Source organism: Lichenostomus cassidix, chromosome 13 (assembly GCF_008360975.1).
Source record: "Lichenostomus cassidix isolate B80296 chromosome 13, HeHo_3.0, whole genome shotgun sequence".
Lineage (NCBI taxonomy): Eukaryota > Metazoa > Chordata > Aves > Passeriformes > Meliphagidae > Lichenostomus > Lichenostomus cassidix.
The window spans coordinates 10,804,563-10,824,289 of NC_139494.1; the positions used below are offsets into that span (position 1 = coordinate 10,804,563).

At 37.7% G+C, this 19,727-nt stretch overlaps 1 protein-coding gene across 8 annotated transcripts in view; it reads right to left on the minus strand.

Moving 5' to 3' along the window:
• The window catches only part of FAM13B (family with sequence similarity 13 member B), a 44,605-nt gene continuing 24,878 nt past the window's right edge, over positions 1-19,727 (minus strand). For 5 of the 8 annotated variants that reach the window (XM_085073599.1, XM_085073597.1, XM_085073603.1 and 2 more), the window contains 16 exons: positions 17,775-17,910; positions 17,529-17,552; positions 15,143-15,210; positions 14,543-14,597; positions 14,018-14,165; positions 11,463-11,528; positions 10,193-10,403; positions 8,552-8,681; positions 8,009-8,090; positions 7,507-7,736; positions 7,089-7,172; positions 6,203-6,298; positions 3,938-4,021; positions 3,669-3,841; positions 3,152-3,253; positions 1-2,367 (listed from right to left, as the gene is read on the minus strand). In XM_085073599.1, coding sequence (XP_084929725.1) covers positions 2,244-2,367; positions 3,152-3,253; positions 3,669-3,841; positions 3,938-4,021; positions 6,203-6,298; positions 7,089-7,172; positions 7,507-7,736; positions 8,009-8,090; positions 8,552-8,681; positions 10,193-10,403; positions 11,463-11,528; positions 14,018-14,165; positions 14,543-14,597; positions 15,143-15,210; positions 17,529-17,552; positions 17,775-17,910 — 1,813 coding nt within the window. In that variant the 3' untranslated portion in view covers positions 1-2,243. The remainder of the gene's footprint in view (positions 2,368-3,151; positions 3,254-3,668; positions 3,842-3,937; positions 4,022-6,202; positions 6,299-7,088; positions 7,173-7,506; positions 7,737-8,008; positions 8,091-8,551; positions 8,682-10,192; positions 10,404-11,462; positions 11,529-14,017; positions 14,166-14,542; positions 14,598-15,142; positions 15,211-17,528; positions 17,553-17,774; positions 17,911-19,727) is intronic. The other 3 variants (XM_085073601.1, XM_085073604.1, XM_085073602.1) reach the window with 2 other exon arrangements.

Here is a 19,727-nt window from a genome sequence, read left to right on the forward strand (position 1 = left end):
TAAGACAATAAAGGTTAAGGTACTTTTATTATAAAAGTCTATACAATGAGCACCAGACATAGCAATGCAATTATATCTGGTTTAGTTATATATATTCCATATCTATATATCCATATAGATATATAGGTTTTGCTTTTACCAAAGTAAAACTGTTATATCACAAAATGCCTAGTTCTACCATTTATTTATTGCTCAACAAGGATGGCACAAAACACACTCAGCATAACTGTTGCCATGCTTATCTACTATACTGAATAAACAGCCAAACACTGCATAACAAACACAAAGCAGCTGTTAATTCTGAATTGGAACCAGTCTGATCACTCACTCACTTATAAAAATATTGGAATCATATAGATTTAAGCATTATAAAGGAGGAATATATTATTTAAAACATTTAAATAGTGCATATTGACATTTTGCATGTGGTATATAAAACACAAACATTCATGTACAACACTATACAGTACACATTAGTTTCAATGTTTGGATACACCCGTGTCTGCTGATAGACTGATAGAAAAGGAGCTGAAGTGTACATTGCACAATGGAACTGAATAAAATTGGTAAATGGTCTCAAGACTAGTTTAACCTCATAATTCTCTAAGGTCCCAGATCACTTTGCAGTTAAAAAAAAAAAAAGAGGAAAGAAAAAAGGCATACCACCAGTGCTCAATAGTTTTAGTGCTTTTTTTTCTCTGAATTCCAAAATTACATGCCTACAAGCAGAGTAAAACAAACCGAGAAGTATTCTACAGTACACAAATTAAATCTGAGCACTAAAAATCCTATCTGCAACCTATTTCATATGCTTCATGACAGAACAGCAAAGTCTCTGAGGTTATGTGCGAGCCATTTCTTACATTGTGAGAAAGTTCATTTTTGGTCTTTCATAACGCAGACTGAATCATTGCTATGTTGACATTAGCCAGTCATAAAAACATGCAGTGAGAGTAGGTGCATGCAAAACATGGCCACAATCAAACTGATACACTGAAATAAAATAAAAAAACTGAGAAAGCACCAGCTGAAATTAACATTTTGATTTTGCCAGATCAGAAACAGCTGCGGATGGCTGCTGCAGAGCAAAGCTAGTCCCTAAATCATCATTCAGCACAGCAGATGTAATACTTAAAACATTATTTAGTTTCAACTCTGAAGCTAAATCATGCAAGGCCCATAAACTGTTTTGCTTACATCGTAAGGGTTAGATAATGTATTTTTATTCTCCAACTGTAAAACAAAACCGTGATAAACAGCAGTAATCTTTCCACTCCAAACCGACGGTTCTCCCTGTGGTGCATGTTAACTACACTGATTTTAGCCCTTGACACCATACTCATTTCAGGTACAGTGGGATTTTAACTGTCCTAAGCCAGCTCCTTTCTGTGGAGCTACACAAGTTTGAGTGCCATCAGATTTCCCAAACACCAAAGTGTTCACTGTGCTCCTCAAATCTTCTGAAAGCGGAGATGCCGTATCCAATTCAGCCCAAACACTAGGTCACCACTGGCTGATAAACAACAACCGAAAAAGTGATCAAATGAAAAACAATTACATGAGTCCTGTAGGCAGCATGTGATTGAACTTTTCAGTTTTCCAAGGTTTAAAAGCCACTAAGAAAAGGTCACTTTCTGGTTTGTCCACTGTCATCTTTATCAAGGAGGAAACGTGACCACTAATGAGCGAACTCCATAGACGTTAATTATTACTGTCTATAGCTGCAATTTAGAATACCAAAAATCAAAGTTGTTCCACAGCAGTCCTTGGAAAGGAATTACAGTCTGTTTAAGTGTTCCAGGAATTAAGAGCTGTACCCTTAATTTGCTGATTTGTTTTCCCCATAATAAAAAAATAGGCAAGAGGAGTAGTTCGGTGCAGCATTATGGTATTAATTTCTTCAACAATGCAAAAGGCTGGTAATAACAAAAGTCTCAAGGTTCTTGAATGCTAAAGAAAAAAAAAGCTATGGTTGTTTTGGAACAGGATGGATGCATCTGGAATACAAAACCTTGATGGAAACTGTGTTTGCTAAAGTTGGATAGAGCAGTCTCAAACTCAGAAACCTTATTTGCTCTCTAGAGAGGACCTACTTACCCTTCAAACATGTCCTAGTGGCACCACAGTAAAGTGCACAAACTGGATTCTTTCAACAGTGCATGACACATGAACACAAGCACCCAATAAGTACAGGGGTAGTATATGGAAACAGCATGTTACTCAACAGGTTGGAGGAATATAATTTAAATTGATTTTGAAGAATCTTGTTTACTGATAAGGACTTCCAACAGCCTCAGTTTGGCTTTGATTTTCTTGTACTCCCTGTACTCATCCAGCATTGGGACCCGATCTTCTTTCTGCACGTTCCTGTAAAAAGAGGAACATGAAAATTTCAATTAAATCCTCCATCCTGCAGCAAGCCAAACACAAAAACAGCTACAGGCAGTTATTTTAGGGCAGATGAAAACATTATTGGCAGCTTGTTCACCAATAACAGATACGACATTATATTTTAGTTCACTGTAGTTAAAATTGCCATCACCTGAAAACCTGAATTGAAAACCCAGCAGCATTTTTTCAGCACAACTGCTGCAGCATTGTGTAGCAATAATTTCCCTAGGTTCTCCTGGGAATTTAACTAACAGGGTATGAAGGGTTTTATTTCAGATCCTGTGAACACATTACAGAAAACACTTCTGAGTGTTGTCGGTTTTGTTCATGAGGTAAGATACCTCATACAACAGGCAATTCAATCCAATTAATGACAACACAAATTCAAATAAGAAGCCTAAAAGAACTAAACAATATAGAGAAGAATAAAAATTATAAAACCCTTCATTGGTAAAGCAAATATCCACTGCCAGAACAGACCTACTGTAACAAGCGGCAAATGGGCAAATTTCCCTTCCCTATGTTACAGAACAGGGATAATATGGGGCTTTTTACATAAAAAAATCATACATTTCAGAACGTATTTTTAAATGCTATTTTTTAATGGAACTATTAAAAATACACGAAGTTATCTCCCTCAGGAGATTATTCACAGCAGATCAAAACAGATCAAATTCCAGCTGACAACATTCAAAGCTAGAAAATATACTTGGCTGCATAATGAGGCTGCAGCCCAGCATCTGGTTTTTGCTAAACAAACCTTCCATTCTGCTGATAAAACTCCTCTTCAAATTCTCGTAATGTCTTGCGTAGCTTCCTTTTCTCAGCTCTGGCTTTCCACAGTTGCTCCAATAATTCAGGCCTAAAAATTTCAAGCGAAAGAAAAATACTGTTGGCCATACAGTAGAATTTAAATTCCTCAGAAACAGCTAAGCTAGCTGCACTAATAATTTATTTGTCTGGCTCATAAGGAACACGCTGTCTATTTGAAAGTGAAATATTGAGAACAAACTAGCAGTTAATAAAGGGGTATAAATTTTCTGCAGTCTACACAGCTCAAGTAAGGCTGAAGAATGTTTAGAAGATACTAAATAATTCACTGAGTACAAAAAGATCTTAGGCATGTCAGAGCAAAGAACACTCACTCAATCTAAGTATTTCCTGAGAACTGCTGAACATGTCACTCCCTTTCACCCAACATCATAGATTTAGTATCATGATTCTAAGAACAATAATTACAACTACTATCATTAAATTATCCACATAATTGTTCATACATAGAAGCAGCTCGGGTGCTGGAGAGCCTCAGGTCCCGGGTGAGTTTCTCTTGACCATCTTCAATATCAGACTCGGAGTTTTCAACTGGGCTTAGAACGGGCTGGGTTTGGGCAGCAGTTTTTAAGATCTCATTCAGGTCTGCAGACAAACCATCACTTTCTTCCTCTTCTTCCTGAAAGTGAAAACAGAAATTCAAAACAAATATGAAGTATTTCATTTCCCTATTACAAGTGCTGGGAAGTATTTTTTTTTAATACACTGTACATACCTTAATTTCTTCAAAAAAATGGGCAGTTTCACCTTCAATAATGGGCTGTAACATCTGCCCCCGCCTCTTGGTTGATGGTGATCCCTGCAAGAATAGAAGTTTGTTTTAAAATGTACATTAAGACATCAAGTGCTGTTTGAAGTCAGAATTCTGTTGAAGTCACCCAGTATTTCGTCTTTCAGATGAATAAAACACTGCAAACATACTTCCAAAGCACAAATAAAATAACCATATAACACAAAAAGCTCAGATGCCCAAGATATCCTTGACATAGAAGTAAATGTTGTAGATTATAATTTATTTAAAAATACTCCTTTTCAGTCTTGAAATAAAGAGCATTTGCTCTCTCCATGGCTTGTAGAAGATTCATAAAGTGCAATTACAACTCTGAATTTCATATTTACTCTTGTTTCTCCCAAACCAAACCACAGTTACAGAGGCCAGAGCTGGCTATCTCCTGCCAGGCACCCATTGGGAATAATCCTGCCAGATTCTTTTTCCAGACCATTCTGAAGCTCCACAGCTGGGAGTGTGAAATCAGAGCTATCTGCTGCCACCTCAGAATCAAATCCTTTGAACTGCAGCCTAAAGCAGGTGTCCCTGTGTTGTCCAGGTGCCTGTTTCACACATGCCATAATGTCCTGCTCATCCCTTATCCCCAGACAGCAGAAGCAATTCCAACAGATGGTTGCTGGACAGGAGAAAGGTGAAACACAAAAGCCACACAGACAATGATCTGTGAAAAGTAAATAGTTTCCTGCTTCTTTGGATGTTTCCATACAGGCTTCAGTGCATGTCATTAGTGTACCAGCATACAGTAAGAGGTATCTCACAGAAACCATTTGTTATATAAACCAAAAAGTCCATTCTTAAAATACCTGGCACTGAATATAGCCTACCTAGCTACCACTGAACAACCCTTAGTAGTAAGGGAGAGCTCCTCACATCTCGGAGGTTTCAAAAGCAAAGCCCTATGAAAAACATTTTACAGGTGTTGCCTACAGCACAGATTAGGAAATGTGTTGCTGAGATCTCTTCTGAATCCTTCTGGTGGGCTATCACCCATCCCTTTATTTCACAGCCAAAAAAATAGAATGAATATGCTATAGTCATAAGGCTGCCCAGAATGTAAAACCCATCTCAGCTGAAGAGTCAGATTTTTGAGGGGAGAGATGAGAAATCTCAACCAGTCAAGGGCACTACCAAAAAGCTGTCACTCACCAGTCATAGAGAAACACATTGGTGCCCAAGAGCAACCTGTATTTATGGAGTTCAAAAAGGGATTCTGATAGAAAAGCCCTTGAACTGAAATATGACTGTGACGCAAATAATGTTTTTCTTTAAAAGCAGCCACCAAAAAAGAATTTACGTGCAAGAAAGGCAGAATCTTGTCCTGGTCCCTTTATCTCAATGTACTTCAGCTTAGAGGGGAGAGCTAAGAACTGTCAGTGACAATGTAAACAGCAGATTAAGTTCCTGCTGAGTAAGCCCAGCTACCTATGTCTGCTAAGAACTGTCTGTATGCAAAGAGATTATCTCACGTCAGCTATGCAGTCCCTTCCTTCCGAAAGGGTCAGCAAGGTATTTTGCAAGTCTGGGTCAGTATGCAAGGTTTAGATTACAGCTCATGCAGAACAAAACCAGCTGGCTGTCATTTCCCAGCTGTTTTACAGGTACTATAAACAAGGTAACATCCATTTTCTTGCACAGTATGAAAACTTTTCTTCCTCATCTCTTACAAGACCACAGAGAGAGGATAGAAAATTCAGAAGGAAATGAAGGGAAAACACAATGAAAAAGCACAGATGTTGTACAGATGCTGCAGGTGCTGGTAGCATGTCTCTCTCTGGGGAAGCATGAAGGAATGAAATGGTTCTGATGGCAGTCCTGTCACTCAAGCCTCTGCTGACAGTAACCTGGACTGCAACTGGTGTTACTATTCTGGGGAGGACTAAAGTACAGTATGTCCTGAGGATCCATACCTAGCACAGGGACTTGGGAACATCTCAGCTACAGCAAGTTAGCACAGCTCACTTACTTCCACAGAGAGCCATTTAATTCCCAAGAGCCATCAAGGTCACAGACAGCTTGGAACTGCTCTGTTCTCAGCAGTAAATCAATCAAATGCCTCAAGTACAATGACAACATCATCTTATATCTTCCACAAGAAAGATGTTTTATGGAACAGTGTTACTAGCTCTTCTAAAGGCAGCCTAGCAGTTCAAAAGTGGGAAAATAAATAGAAATAGCATTTGTTTTACTCACAAGAATAGGAGTAATGCTTGCTCTAGTTAACATTTGTTTTACAAGTCTGTATCTGTCATAAAGTGGCTTCACAATATGTCTTTCTTCTCTAGTAACCTAAAGGCAGAGAAACCACAGAATTAATTATACCGGTCACTCAATCACAGACAAGCAAACACAAAGCCGTGTGCTTCTCCTGCCAGGCCATGAACATTCCAACTAGGAATATAAAACTAGCTTAAATTGTGCGTATGAAATGGGATTTATGTAGATAAAAGGGAGTAAGTGGATGCTTTTTCATTCTCTCTCACTTTAACACCTTGTATTTTTCAGGAAAAAGATTCAAACACTTCCTAAAAATTAGGGGAGCTCCAGCAGAGGAAAACCCTCTGTCTTTAAAGATCTATGGAAAAGAGGCAAAAAAGGGATCAAGAACTAGGGGAAAAGATGTGTGCCTGGCAATGACAATGGTTCTACGGAAATGACAAGGAAAAAAGAAAAAGATGAAACTGTAAGAGGGGGCAGGAACTGTCTTTTCATTTCTGCTTCTGTGAAATCCAGAGTAACATTTCCCGTCTTTTCCCAGGAAATCCAATAATCTTATTTATTTTCTCTTTGCCTCACAGACATATAAGGCACCAAATGACACCAATCACTTTGCACACTCCAATAACCTGCTGATTTCTGAAAAGAGGGGCTATTAATACATACTTTTTTCTTTTTTTAGAAGTCAATGCAGCAAGTTCCTCAGATGGCAACATGGAGGCCAATAGATACTTTTGTGTTTTGGAGAAGGAAAAAGAAGAACCCCCCACACACCAGCATTAAATTCTGCTCTCAATATTGCATGAGAGTTAGTGCTGTCTATGCACACAAAGACACAGTTTGAAATAAAGCCAAGCATTACCGGCCGTCCATGTTGGCTTTCATAATACAGGAGGCTCTTCTGGAGAGATGTTTTCTCTTCTACCAAATGGTCCTTTGTCATTTTCTATTAGGAATAATTAGCATTTAATCAAAGACAAGTCATTTTTACCAGCTGTACACATGCCTAAGCCAAAGTTATCTTAGTCAATATCACACAAACCACCTTCTTCCATTGAAAGCTGCTCAATATTGTCAGCACATATTTGTAAATATTTTAATAAAGAGCAAGTAAAATATGTTTCATCTTGGTAATTTCCCCACAGAGTCTGAAATATGATGGCCTGGCAAAGAGCTGCTAGCCAGAGGCATCGTTGTGTTGATAAACTCAAGTGTCTGATAGAGCACTATCTCCCCACCTTATTCTCTTAGAAAGAAACTATCCATAACCTTATGCTTACCTTTATATCTTCTGGTAAACACCTCTCAACTCGTTTTTCCTTTAATCTTTTCAAAATGAGTTCAAGTGTAGCCTCCTTGGTGGGCTTCTTCTCTTTCTGCACAACCCGCATCTCATCTTCATTTTCTTCATCCTCTTGGTCAAGAGAGGAACCAAAGCTTTTTGGAAGAGTGTTACTTCGTGGACGTGGTTGAGGTATGAAATCTCCATCGGAGCTCCTCTGCTTTGCATCTGAAATGAGAAAAGTTTTTCAATTCAAAGGTTTAAAAGAAATAACACTCTTGGTTTGTTTAACTGCAAATACAGGAACATAGCAATTTGCTTGGGCAAAATTTCTCTCCTAAAGAACAAAAGCCGTAAGAATAATTTGATTTTCAAATAGTGCAGAATGTAAAAATGAAACATTTTTAGTGTCCTGTGGAATTTTACTGAATGACTTAGCCATTTCAGTCATGTAGATAATTTGTGTTTGTAGAAAACCAGAAACTGTAGCAATCCCTTACCTTTTATTTGCTTTCTCAATTTGGTAAGTTCAGTCATCCATTTTAAAACTTTTGGATTGGCTGCAATATCACTATAGGAAGGCTGAAAAAAATACAAACAAACTACATATTAAAACAAACTCACTAAATCTTGTTTATAATTACTTCTTTCAAGATTTGGTAATATTTGTGACAGTGAATGTGAACAGTTACATGGATGCCACTCAGTATCAGGTCAGATCTCAGTGCCAACATAAGGGCAACAGTTGTGAAAATAAAACTGAAACAACTTCAGCAGTTGAACCAGACACTTCTGCTTTTCCACACACCTCATCTGAAATGCCCTCAGTCTCTCAGCAGAACTGTCACTCTGCTCTCCTTTGGCTCTGGCATTCTGGCACATTCTCTAATATTGCTGTTGCTCAGCTCACTTTTGCAGACAGCAGCATGTAACAAAACTCTTCTCATTTGTGAACACACAGTTATTCAGTGATGAACTACAGGAGTCACTTAGCCCTCCCATGCAGTCCTTTATCCTCAATAAAGACAGAAATGCTAACCTACCTTACTGTTTTTCTCTTTTTCAAACTGTTCCTCAAATTGCTTTATTTTTTTCTGTAATTTCTTGACAAGCTGATAAGGTGTCTTGTCTTCCCTTTTGTCATCTTTTGAGCTAAAGGATGCTCTTCGTGTTCTGTATAAAAACATTTTCAAATGTCATTTAGATAATTAAATGAGTGCAAACAATTTGTATATTTAAGTAACAGATGAATAATTTCATTTTTTTCTCCAGTTCATAATCCATTCTTTTCAAGTTTTCAGAGCTATTTACTCAAACTGCTTTGAGTTGCTGCCTTCAAGATGTGTTATTATTTCTTCCTCCCTAGTGTCAAGTAAAACCCGTAACATGAAAACAGTATTTGAAATTCAAGTGCAATGTACCATTGATTGCCAACTTTCTGGTGCCTGGGGTATTTACCCAAATTACTGTATACTTGGTAGTTCTTCAAGTACTGGGCACAGAATAAAGCCCAGGCTAGAAAATACCCCTGAACAATCCTTGGTAATTAAATAGCTTCACTTAACTGTCTCAGGCAAGTTATTAGACAGTTACCTAAAAAATACCCACATAATTTGTTAGTCTTACTAATAAATTTCTTAAATTTTAATAGACTTTTAGAGTATGTGCTTCTGGTTTTATATCACCTTTCACACAGCTCCTTGACATTTGCTGCTTTTGCAAAGCATTTTTATTTCAAGACTGACATGAAAATTTTCCAGAACACCTATTATACAAGGTGCCTGAAACATCCCTCAACATGGCCAGTGACATCTATGTAGTTCAAGATATTAGCAATACTAATCTAATAATCTACTAGAGTAGATCCTTATTAGTTTCAGAATGAGAAGAACAGCTCTTCAGGTCAGCACTTTTCTGCAGGTCAGTCTTCTACATCATTTTATCAGTATTTGTTAACATCTTCTGTGGCTAATTGGAGAAAACTTGGACAAGTATCCTTTTGCATCAATTTTGTCTGTCAGACAGACAACTAGAAACTCTGAACTTGTTCTGATCTCCTGTTTCAGGTTTTCTCATTTTTAAGAGATTACTTCTTCCCTAACAAGCATGAAAATTCTTCTCAACTTCCCTTTCCCAGTAACAGACAGTATAGATCATGGGTTATCTACAGTTTTGAAGGGTCACACTCCCCAGTTCATACAAATAACCTGCAGCTTGCTTAGCGACAACTCTACTTTAATAAACTTGGTTAAAATAAAAAAGAAGAAAATAAAGCCAGAGCTGATATAAAATCACAGAGCAGAATCCAGTATAGCCTGGTAAACAAAGGCTATAAATACTACCTTCAGCCCAGGAAGTGCCATTGCAGCAGGTTGGCTGAAGCCCTGACTAAATGCCAGGGAAAGCTCTGCAAGCTTGTCCTATTTTTATCCTCTTTCCCTCAGCATCTGCCAGTGACCACTTGGAAAGACACAATACCAGCCCAGCTGAACCTCCGCTCTGCCTCATTACAGCAGTTCCTGGGCAGGCAGAACAGCCAAATGGCCACATAAATGCTACATTTGACCTTGGTCTTCAATTCATTCAGATCATGAAAACCTGCAGGGATCTTAAACAGCTGTATTTTCATCCTGGCAGTGACATTTCCTGCCCTCAAACCCACCAGATTGCATTAAAATACACACCTAACAAAAGAAAGTGCTTTGGATGAAGAATCTAACGTTTCTGGATCATGTAAGAAACGCTGGCTTTGCCCAAAATCCAAACTCCGATGTGACAAGATGGGATGACAGTCCTCTTCCAATGGATGATTAGTCATCCTCCCAGCCTGTGGGGAAAGCTGAGCTTCTCCAGATTCACTGTCCTCCTGCCAAGATTTGAAAGCAGGAAATGGATCTAGAAGATAAAAAAAGGACAGAAAATGGTACTTTTCTGTTAACAGCACTATAAACAAGAGTCAAAAGGAAACAAAAATGCATACCCAATGCTTAGTCTTGTATGCTCTAGAGGATGTGGTGTCATACACAAAGTGAATAAAAATAGTGAAATAGATCAGAAAGCTACAAATTCTGTCATATAACTGAAAGAAAAAGGTACTGAAATGAAGTATGCACACTAGGATCCCTTTTTCAAAGTGTATCTTGGGAGTATGCATTTCTGAGCAGTTCAACAGTGTAAAAGAGCCTTATTTATGTATCAGAAATAAAAAATAAGAAGAATACATTTATTGTCCATTGAAGTATTTTGATGAGGAAATTAGTTTTCATACTGTACACATATACTTTGAAAGGTTGTCCTCTTAGTTTTGAAGAAGGTAAGTCTGACAGCACTCTTTTAGGTACAATGCCCATTTGCTTAAGTCTTTTTCAAGGAGTGTTTTTGGGTTTTATGATGAAATCTATCTTGACACCACTGAGAAAAAGAGATTTCTTAATTTGTGGAAGGTGATTTTTTAAGGAGATTCCAAAACAATCCTTTCAAATCCCTATGAAAAGCTCCTTGCTAACATCTCTTATAATTGTTTGACATGATTTTCTTGCAGTCTAACAAAATCCTGGCATAGCCTTCCAAGTACTTTAATTTAAAATCCCACCCCCCTTTTCCTTTCAGAGTTGCCTGGTTTTCCTAGTTCAAAGCAGAAATTTGAAAACTGGGTTCAAAGTGTGCAGAACAACAATAAAACCCACAAAGTAATCTTTAAAAAAAAATAACCCTTGTACCTGCTTTCCACTGCACGTTTTTCTAAGTATTACTGGGAATTTGTTTGTTGTTTTTCAGCTGTGATCTTGCCTGTTTGCACAGTACAAGATACAAGGGGACCTTTTTGAATCAACAAAAAAACTGCAGATCAGAATATTCCCAAGATATAAGGGACAGCAGGTGAAGGGTTAGTTAGAAAGCAAACCATCAACTATCAAAAGGCAGATAACTGAATGTATGGCGAACCATACTTACCCTCCCCTTCTCTCTGCAGATGCATTGTTTTGAAATCAATGAGGGGGAAAGTGATAGGGCATGGCGCTAATAAAATGAAAAAGAATGGCAAAAATACTAAAGTGAACACACAGCACAGTCAGAACAAACTATACATAACATGTAAAGCAGGAAGATACAGTACCAGGGAAAAACATCCCATCTTTTGGACCAGGCCCTGAGCACTCTCAGCTTCCAAGCAATTCCCATGGCAGATAAGGATGCTCAGTCCTCAGCCAATTTGAACTTTTTACTGGAAAGGTTTACAAAGAACTGATACAGGAATAGTAAAGACTTATTGCAGTGTAATAAGAGATTCATGCAACCTCACATGAACAGAAAGCAAGCTCTAACGGTTTTGCTCAGAGCTTGCAAATAATAGAGATGGTGGTGATTTCCAAAAAGCACGGCAAATGCAGAAAAAATACTCAGAGGTATAAATCAACCATTCTGCATTTTTGCTTTGGACCAGCAAGCATTTGATGTTGATTTTCAAGAACCCTGTTGTATACATGCCTTTGAGTTTTCTATTGGATTGGCTTTAATAACTCAAATCTTGTAACAGAATTTGGACTAGTACAGATTTCTTAACAAAGTCACTCTACTTCAATGGAATGCCACAAGGACTTGCAGTGCCTTGGAAGGCTGAGCTCCTAATAACCAACCTAAACAGGACTGAAGAATAGTCAACATTCAGATACTTCACAATGAAATAACACCTCTTGCAAAGATCATGATTTAATACCAAGAAGTTATAATATAAATTTATAAACAGGTATGTTGCTTTATTTTAAAAACAAGGGTCATAAAGCTATTTGGAGAAGTAAAACCAAAGCAATTTCATGAGCAGATTTAAGGAAATGATGAAAATGGATGCCACAAACCTTCTGAAAATACATCTGAAGTCATCTTAACACAAAGAGGATGCAACAAAATGTAATGTGTAAGTAAGCAATTAAAGTAAATAAAACACTGAGAACATAAGCAGGATTTTTAATAGTTTTTTTAGCTTTACACTGTTCCTAACCTGGGCAACAAGAACGAAAATCTGGACTCAGTGTCTTTGGATGCCTGCAATTTGACTGCCCGGTGCCATGACATACTCTGTGCAGTTTGCCAGGGCTCAAGACCACCAACCAGCCAATATTGAATGAAGTCAAAAAATGAAGTCAATCACAAGGTGCAAACCTCATTAGTTGCAAAAGGGTTAAAAGGGAAATGTGGACTCACGAAGGCAATTAATTTTCAATACAGTCGACACCAGTGACAAATCAACAGCTCTCACCACTTGAGCTTCAGGACAAAGCTGTATGTGCTGACATGGGACAGCTCTAAGCTGCACTGTGACATCACACACATTCCAGGGTTACTTCCCTCATTTTACTATTTCGAACACTGCAATCAGACATTAAGTACAGTGATTCCTTGTTACCAGTGTCTTGCTAACGTTTCCCTGTGACACTTAAAGGCATCTCAAGGAGCAGCTGTCACTGGAACAGCATGCTGAAAGTTAAAACCTTGTCCCTGCACAGTTCACCTGCACAACATCGATCAAGTTGTATTGCAAGTTTTCAAAACCAGAAACGAGCAGCCTGTGGCCATTGCACTGTCAGTGACAGCTCACAGGAGTTCAGCAGCTTAGATCACTTGCATTTTTCAAGGTGTGATGACTCCAAATATCAATATTGGATGAAACACGATATAAGGAAGACATAAAAAGAGAAGTATTTTGAAAAGAAGATACTGAAAAGAGTGTTTTGCTCTGGCTACAAAGGGCTTATGGTTGCTTTAAGTAAAACAAAAGTCTGAACAGTTATTATCAGACATTAGAGCAATAAAGATCAGATCAATCAAGTCACAAGCTCAGGGGACTGCTAAGCCTGGAAGGCAGTGAAGAATAAGGCCACAAACATAAGGAGTACTGTCTGAGAGAAAACTGTTACAAGTACTTTTCCTAAAATGCAAACCATGGAGGAGGAAGGGGCACAGAAATAATATCCATCAGCAACTTTAGCCTTTATGTGAAAATTTAGAGCTGCTTCAAATTGTCCAATGACATGAAAACCAAAACAACCAATAGATTTTTCAGAAAAATTGAAATACAAACTGCTGTGTTTGTCAGGTTAGTGATTTTAAGTCAAATTCAACTAACTCATCTAGCATTAGAACTTCAGTAGTTTACATTTAATAAAACAAAGACAAACAAGACACTATGTAAATTTTAACTAAATGATATATTAGACAAAGTGTTTTTAACGACTGTGATGAAAGACTCAGGGTCATGGGATTTTAAAAGCATTAAAAACCAAAACAAAACAAGCCACCTAGAATGAAACCTGAACTACTTTTTTTTAATATTTTTTAAGGGTCCTTAATTGAGCTGCAGATGGTTCTGAAACACAATGAGACCTATGTCATGACTTGGTCGATCTTACCACATGCACAGGAACATATTGTTGTCTGATGCTTCTACTTTGTAAATTGTTTTATTCATTACTCCTCCCCAACTATATTGTGAGCTAAAGAGTGAAAATTACCTTCCCATTTGTCACCCTCAGATACATTCTTCAGATCCAGACGTGGTACTTGGACACCCGGAGCTTCCTCAGGAACATTAACGCTGCCATCCCCCAGCACCTCCGAATCAGTGTTTGCATTAAGATCACAAGTCTTGCTACTTGAATCCTGAATTTAAATAATGGCACAGTTTTATCATTACTTAGCAACTGGAAATCAGGTACCTAATCAGTTCCACCACATCTAGAAATTTTAAGGAAAAAAATCTTTCCAAACTCAGGGAATTACAAATACACACACCCACCCCAAAAGCAGTCAATTATTGACATTACAAAACATTTCTCATACGAGATGCATAAGTATAAATGTGCTGTGCTGCCCTAAGTTTCCATCAAATGACATGATGAAATCTCTAACAGAGGTTTTACAGGTCTTGCAGCAGGCCAACCACCATAAGATGTTAAAAGCTAACTTTATTGCATAACTTCATATTTGTATTTCATATAAGATGCTGTGTATCTGTATATAAATGAAATCACTCTTACCAGAAACACCTCTGAAGATATTCTATCATTGCCATCAAGCAATATACTATTTTCCCTAAAAAGAAGACACAGACCTTGTTATCATTTTAAATACAAGTGCTTAATGGACAGTAAACACTATACACTCCCCTGACATTTTTTTCTTACAAATCCCATCCAGTTTTAGCAGATATGTAAGGTATTTACTTAAAGCAGTAATTAAAACTCTGGGGGAAAATGTTATATTCCTTTTTATTCCACTCTCTGATCTTTACATTGAATTTCAAGCTGTAGCATGTAAACAACAACTACACTTGAGCAAAGCTGGAAATAAAAACAGCTCAGACCTTTATTCTCAAATTAAGAGTAAATATTTTAAAACTCTACTGAACTAAAACTGAAATTTCAATCAGTGCTGAACTAAAACTGAAAATTAACAAAGCTTTCTGGTGAGTCACTGTTGCTAACATTAATTCTTCAATCATTGAGAGCAATAAAATGTGCCAAAACATTTTAAAGAAAATAAATTTTTATTCTTCTGTTTCCCTTGCCCAGAACATAGGGTTGTTCGCAAAAAAAGCTGCATCATATAGGTTTGTATGACCAGAGAAAAACACAAACCTTTCACTATTATTTTCTCCATCAACATCTTCATCTTCATCACATGGTTTCAATAATATGTCTGCAGTCTGTTGGGAAAAAGTATGTTTAGAAAGATTTGGCAATGACTTTTTCAGCAGAAAACATTTCCATAATCATCGCTGACCACAAAATGCCCTCAGGAACTAAAAGCTTCTTGTGTGGGGGGATGGAAATCACACTTTTTAACCATGTGACATTTTTACATCCAAAGTAAGGCCAGTGATCAGGTGTTTTAATCACCAAAAGTCAGACAATGACTTTCCATCTTCAGATAAACCATTTGTTATTATTTCATCAACAAAAGTTGTACCTAAAATTGTTAACCATGACATGAAGTTTGCGGTGACTAAAATCATGGCATTTTGCACATCCTGGTCTCAGAAACAGCTGGGTTGGATGTTGAGTTGTGCTCAGCATATATGAAATGAAAGAAGTCTGACAAACTTTTTAAAGGACCTACTAATCCCTGTTACTAAATAAAGCAGCAACAGAGTTGGAAGGGGATGAAGAAGTGCTGTCAGTTCTACAAGACTATCTCACAAAACGAGTTCAGATGAATCCATGTCACCTTTTTGCTCACTAGAAGTATTTATGTCAAAGCCCAGTACTTGACTTCTTCAGAAAAGTTCAGAAAAGTGTCTTATTTGGGGGAATACAAGAAATTTGAAATATAAAATGTCATTTGATTTTAAACTTCAAGAATTCTCGCAAAATGATCTTTACAGTGTCTATATAGAAAATAAAGTTACCAGGAGAATTCAAATACACCAACAGTTGCCAGCTCTACACTGCTGACAGCAAGTGACACCCTTATCAGAAAAAACGTCATTATTCTGTTTGCATTATTTCAGTCCTCAAGTCAAATTCCAGTTTGGGGAAACAATTTTTAATTACAGTGCATTTGTCATACTCCAGCAGATAATTTCCAGCCTGGAGATGCGCTGTGCAAGTCTTGCATAGTCACACTTACTGGAATTACTGGAAACAGCTGCCTCTATTTCCATTCCAGGCCCAAAGGAGAGCTCAGGTGCAGAGCTTTCTTTTCCTACAACCCTACATGCTCCTCTCAAACTCCTTCCACGCAGGAGAATCACCACATTTCCCTTTAACCTCTCCCCAAAAGATACAATTCTCCAATAACATTTGAAACAGTGTATTAAAAAGAAGGTAAAAACTAACATTGGAAAAAAAAAACCTTCACCCCAATAGTCACCTTACCACTGACAGCAATGGACAGAAATCTATTAAAAAGCAAAGAAGGCTAGGAATGACACCAGGTAGGACAACAAAAGCACTTCTACTGTGCACTCCCAAGCACCATGTTCCCCTTTATATCCAACACCATGGTTTGTGCATTTTGTGCTACAGGATAACAACCTAATTATTTTTTTTAGAACAAGATTTGGCACTAAAGCATGAGGAAAGAACCAGGACAATGAATACATTTTGTGAAATTTAATTTACAGAATAGGATTCTAAAACAATATGCTAGTTTGTGGGAACAACTGAAAAATTTGGCTTGTTAGGTGAGTCAAGAGAGTCATTTGGGATCCCCAAAAGCAAACAGAAGCCCTGAAGAAGAACACATCACAACAGTGAAAAGCACTACGGAAACATTTTGTTTTAATTCCAGACAACTCGGTTTCACTATGCTAAGGCATCCATTCCCATATTTTCAAGTTCGAAGACCCATTAAATTCTTCTAGTTAATTTAAGTCTACTAACAATAGGTTTGCTTATCTGGTTATCTCTCAGGAAACTCTCAGGAAGATTTATGGATTCACAGGCAAGAAGCTGACAACCACTGCAGAAAGTTCTCTACACATGTGTAACAAACCTCTGTACCCACAGAATTCACCAGTTAGATTTGTAACAACAGAAATGTTAGCAAATAAATAAAGAACTATATATTTGATTTTTTCATTAGAAGGGCTTATCTGACAGCTGTATATGTGCTACATGTTGATACAGAGTGGTAAAATATTCTCTCCTCTTGCACATTATCGTTATCTCTGATTTCATTTTTGTCAGCACATATTTTACAGAATTCTTTGATTGCATCAACCAGAGGAGAGATAAATATGTGCTGAAAAGAACAGGAAATCTCTGCCTACCACAGAAGAAACTGGAAATAGAGAGAAAAGGCTGTAATTTAGCTAACTGCAAAACCACACCTTCTTAGCACAAGCATAGTCAAGAGGCTGCAAAGTCTCAAGGTGACTGCTATCCTTCCCTGATCCAGTGCCAGGTGACTAAGTGTGGGCTATGCTGCAATCACAGCTCTACAGCTTCTGCTCCTTTGGAAACCTTTACCAACACAGATGCTGTTCTAACCAGTGCCATGCTGGCTCATAAACTGACTTACCTCAGCAGAAGGAAGGGCTGGTACCTGTGAAAGAACAATGGAAATACATCAGTCAGGGTCCAAACAAGTAATACAAAAACACACAAGAATTTAACAGTGCATGTGGCACAGCAAGGAAGACAACTGACTGCACAGAGCAACAGCATCCTGTAACACTACATTTGAACTCTTTGGAAAACTTGGACCTCTAAAGCATTAAAATTGCAGCAATTTATGATTTGATATACAGGAGACTTTTCCTCTCACCCGAATGCTTTCTTCTTCCTCAGTTACAGTATCATGTTTCATAGCTTCACTGTCTAAGTCAGTGCAAACCAATACTTCAGAGCAGTCTCCCGTGTTTTCACTGCTACCAGTGTCATTATCTTCAATAACATCATTCCTAAAGATACAAACAGAAAGACTGTAACAACCTGTTGCTCAACCTTTAAAAGAAAAGTAAAAGAAACACACTTTTTTCCCCCTTAAACAGTATCAAACATCAGGATGCTTTTTGTTTGGGTTTTCTTTGAACAGAATTATTCCCACCAGAGATAATAATAATAACTACAATTCCAATCACCTGCAGGCAAACAATTATTTATGTGATGTTTTGTGCATCCACACACAGACATATTATAGTGTATTTATTTAATTACTGTATGAAGGGCCAGGCATACACCCACCCCACACTTACCACACCAACCTAAGTAATAAAAGCACAACAGCCAGAAGCAACAACCTCCTGAAACTACAGTGACTCAATTACATTGCTGTGGCTCCACTCCTCTCAGTACTGAAGCCAGTTAGTTTATAGCTACTGTCACTGTGTTCCCCTCCAGTGAGAAATCCCATTATTTCTAACATTTAATCTTCCAAGACTTCAACTTAAGGCATGTAACATTACAGCCAGATTAAAACTAATTGACACCATATTTGTATTCACAGATATTCTTTATGAGCCACCATCCCTGTTACCACATGACTCTGTCATTCATCACAAGCCTTTGACTTCTTTGCCTTCCTCCTCCTCACTCAAAAAGAATTCCAAACCACATTAAGAAAGCTCCTTCTCTATCAGATACAGAGATAATAAACAGGATGGGTTGAAAATTAACGTTTTAACTATTTTTTCTTAATTGTAGCCGTTAAATTAGTTCTAAGAAATTGGCACCAGATCACTACTTTTTCAGTTCTTAATTTAAGTGTGCATTTGCCTTGTGCTGCTTTAAAGAACCCAGACACCCCTCTGAAGAACGATATCATGTATCCTCTCTTACAGCTAATCCGCAGCGGAATGATGATCAGAAGCATTTGGAAGGGTCCCTGTGCCAGAGGAGGATACTGGTTTCAAACCGGCAGTGATGGCACTTGGAGCCTCCCCCTCTGTGAGATCAGCCAACCTTTACAGCACTTACACTGTCACTGAAGGAATTCAGCTGCTACAGGGCTTCCAGGCAATCACCCACTTACAAATTACTTCAAAGACATTAAATCTCTAGCACTAAAACTCAGATTTAATTGATCATTACCAGCAATGATTATTACTTTTATGATCCACTGCAAACTTTATTCTTGTCTTCTAAAACCAGTAAAGACGGAACAATTTAGAAGGAGCATTTGAATCTCTGAACACTTCACGCATTTCAAGCTCTGTTTATATATTCCAGCTCTGAGCAACAAAGAAATTTAAGTACTGAAATCTTAACAACACATTTTTGCAGTCTGGGTATTAATCACGACTACTTATTTTTAATAAAGCACCAAAATGTACCAGCTTCCAAATGCTGCCATGGCAATCACTACACTCAGAAAATAGCTTGGTTTAGAAGAAAAAAAAATTTGATCAAATAAGGTTGGAACTCAATGCAAATAGACCCACAGTGCTCATTCTTGGCTGTTTCATTGACACTGGCAGCCAGAGCAATAAAGTAGCGATGTTGACATGGAAAGACAGGGTTATGAAACTGAAATGGAATCCTCAACAACAGCTTTAATATGGTAAAATTTTGTCGTAAGTCACATCCGTGAGATAAGAATGAAAGCACATGAGTAAATTTAAGTTCCTGTGCTACTTGCACAGAATTCAGCAGCAAAGCAGATACACTTCACAGCATTTTTAGCTACACAATCAATTTAAAACATCTGCTTCAAGAGCTATTGATTACTGTCAACTGAGGGAAGTTGATTTGTTTTAAAATAGATAAATTGAAGTCAACA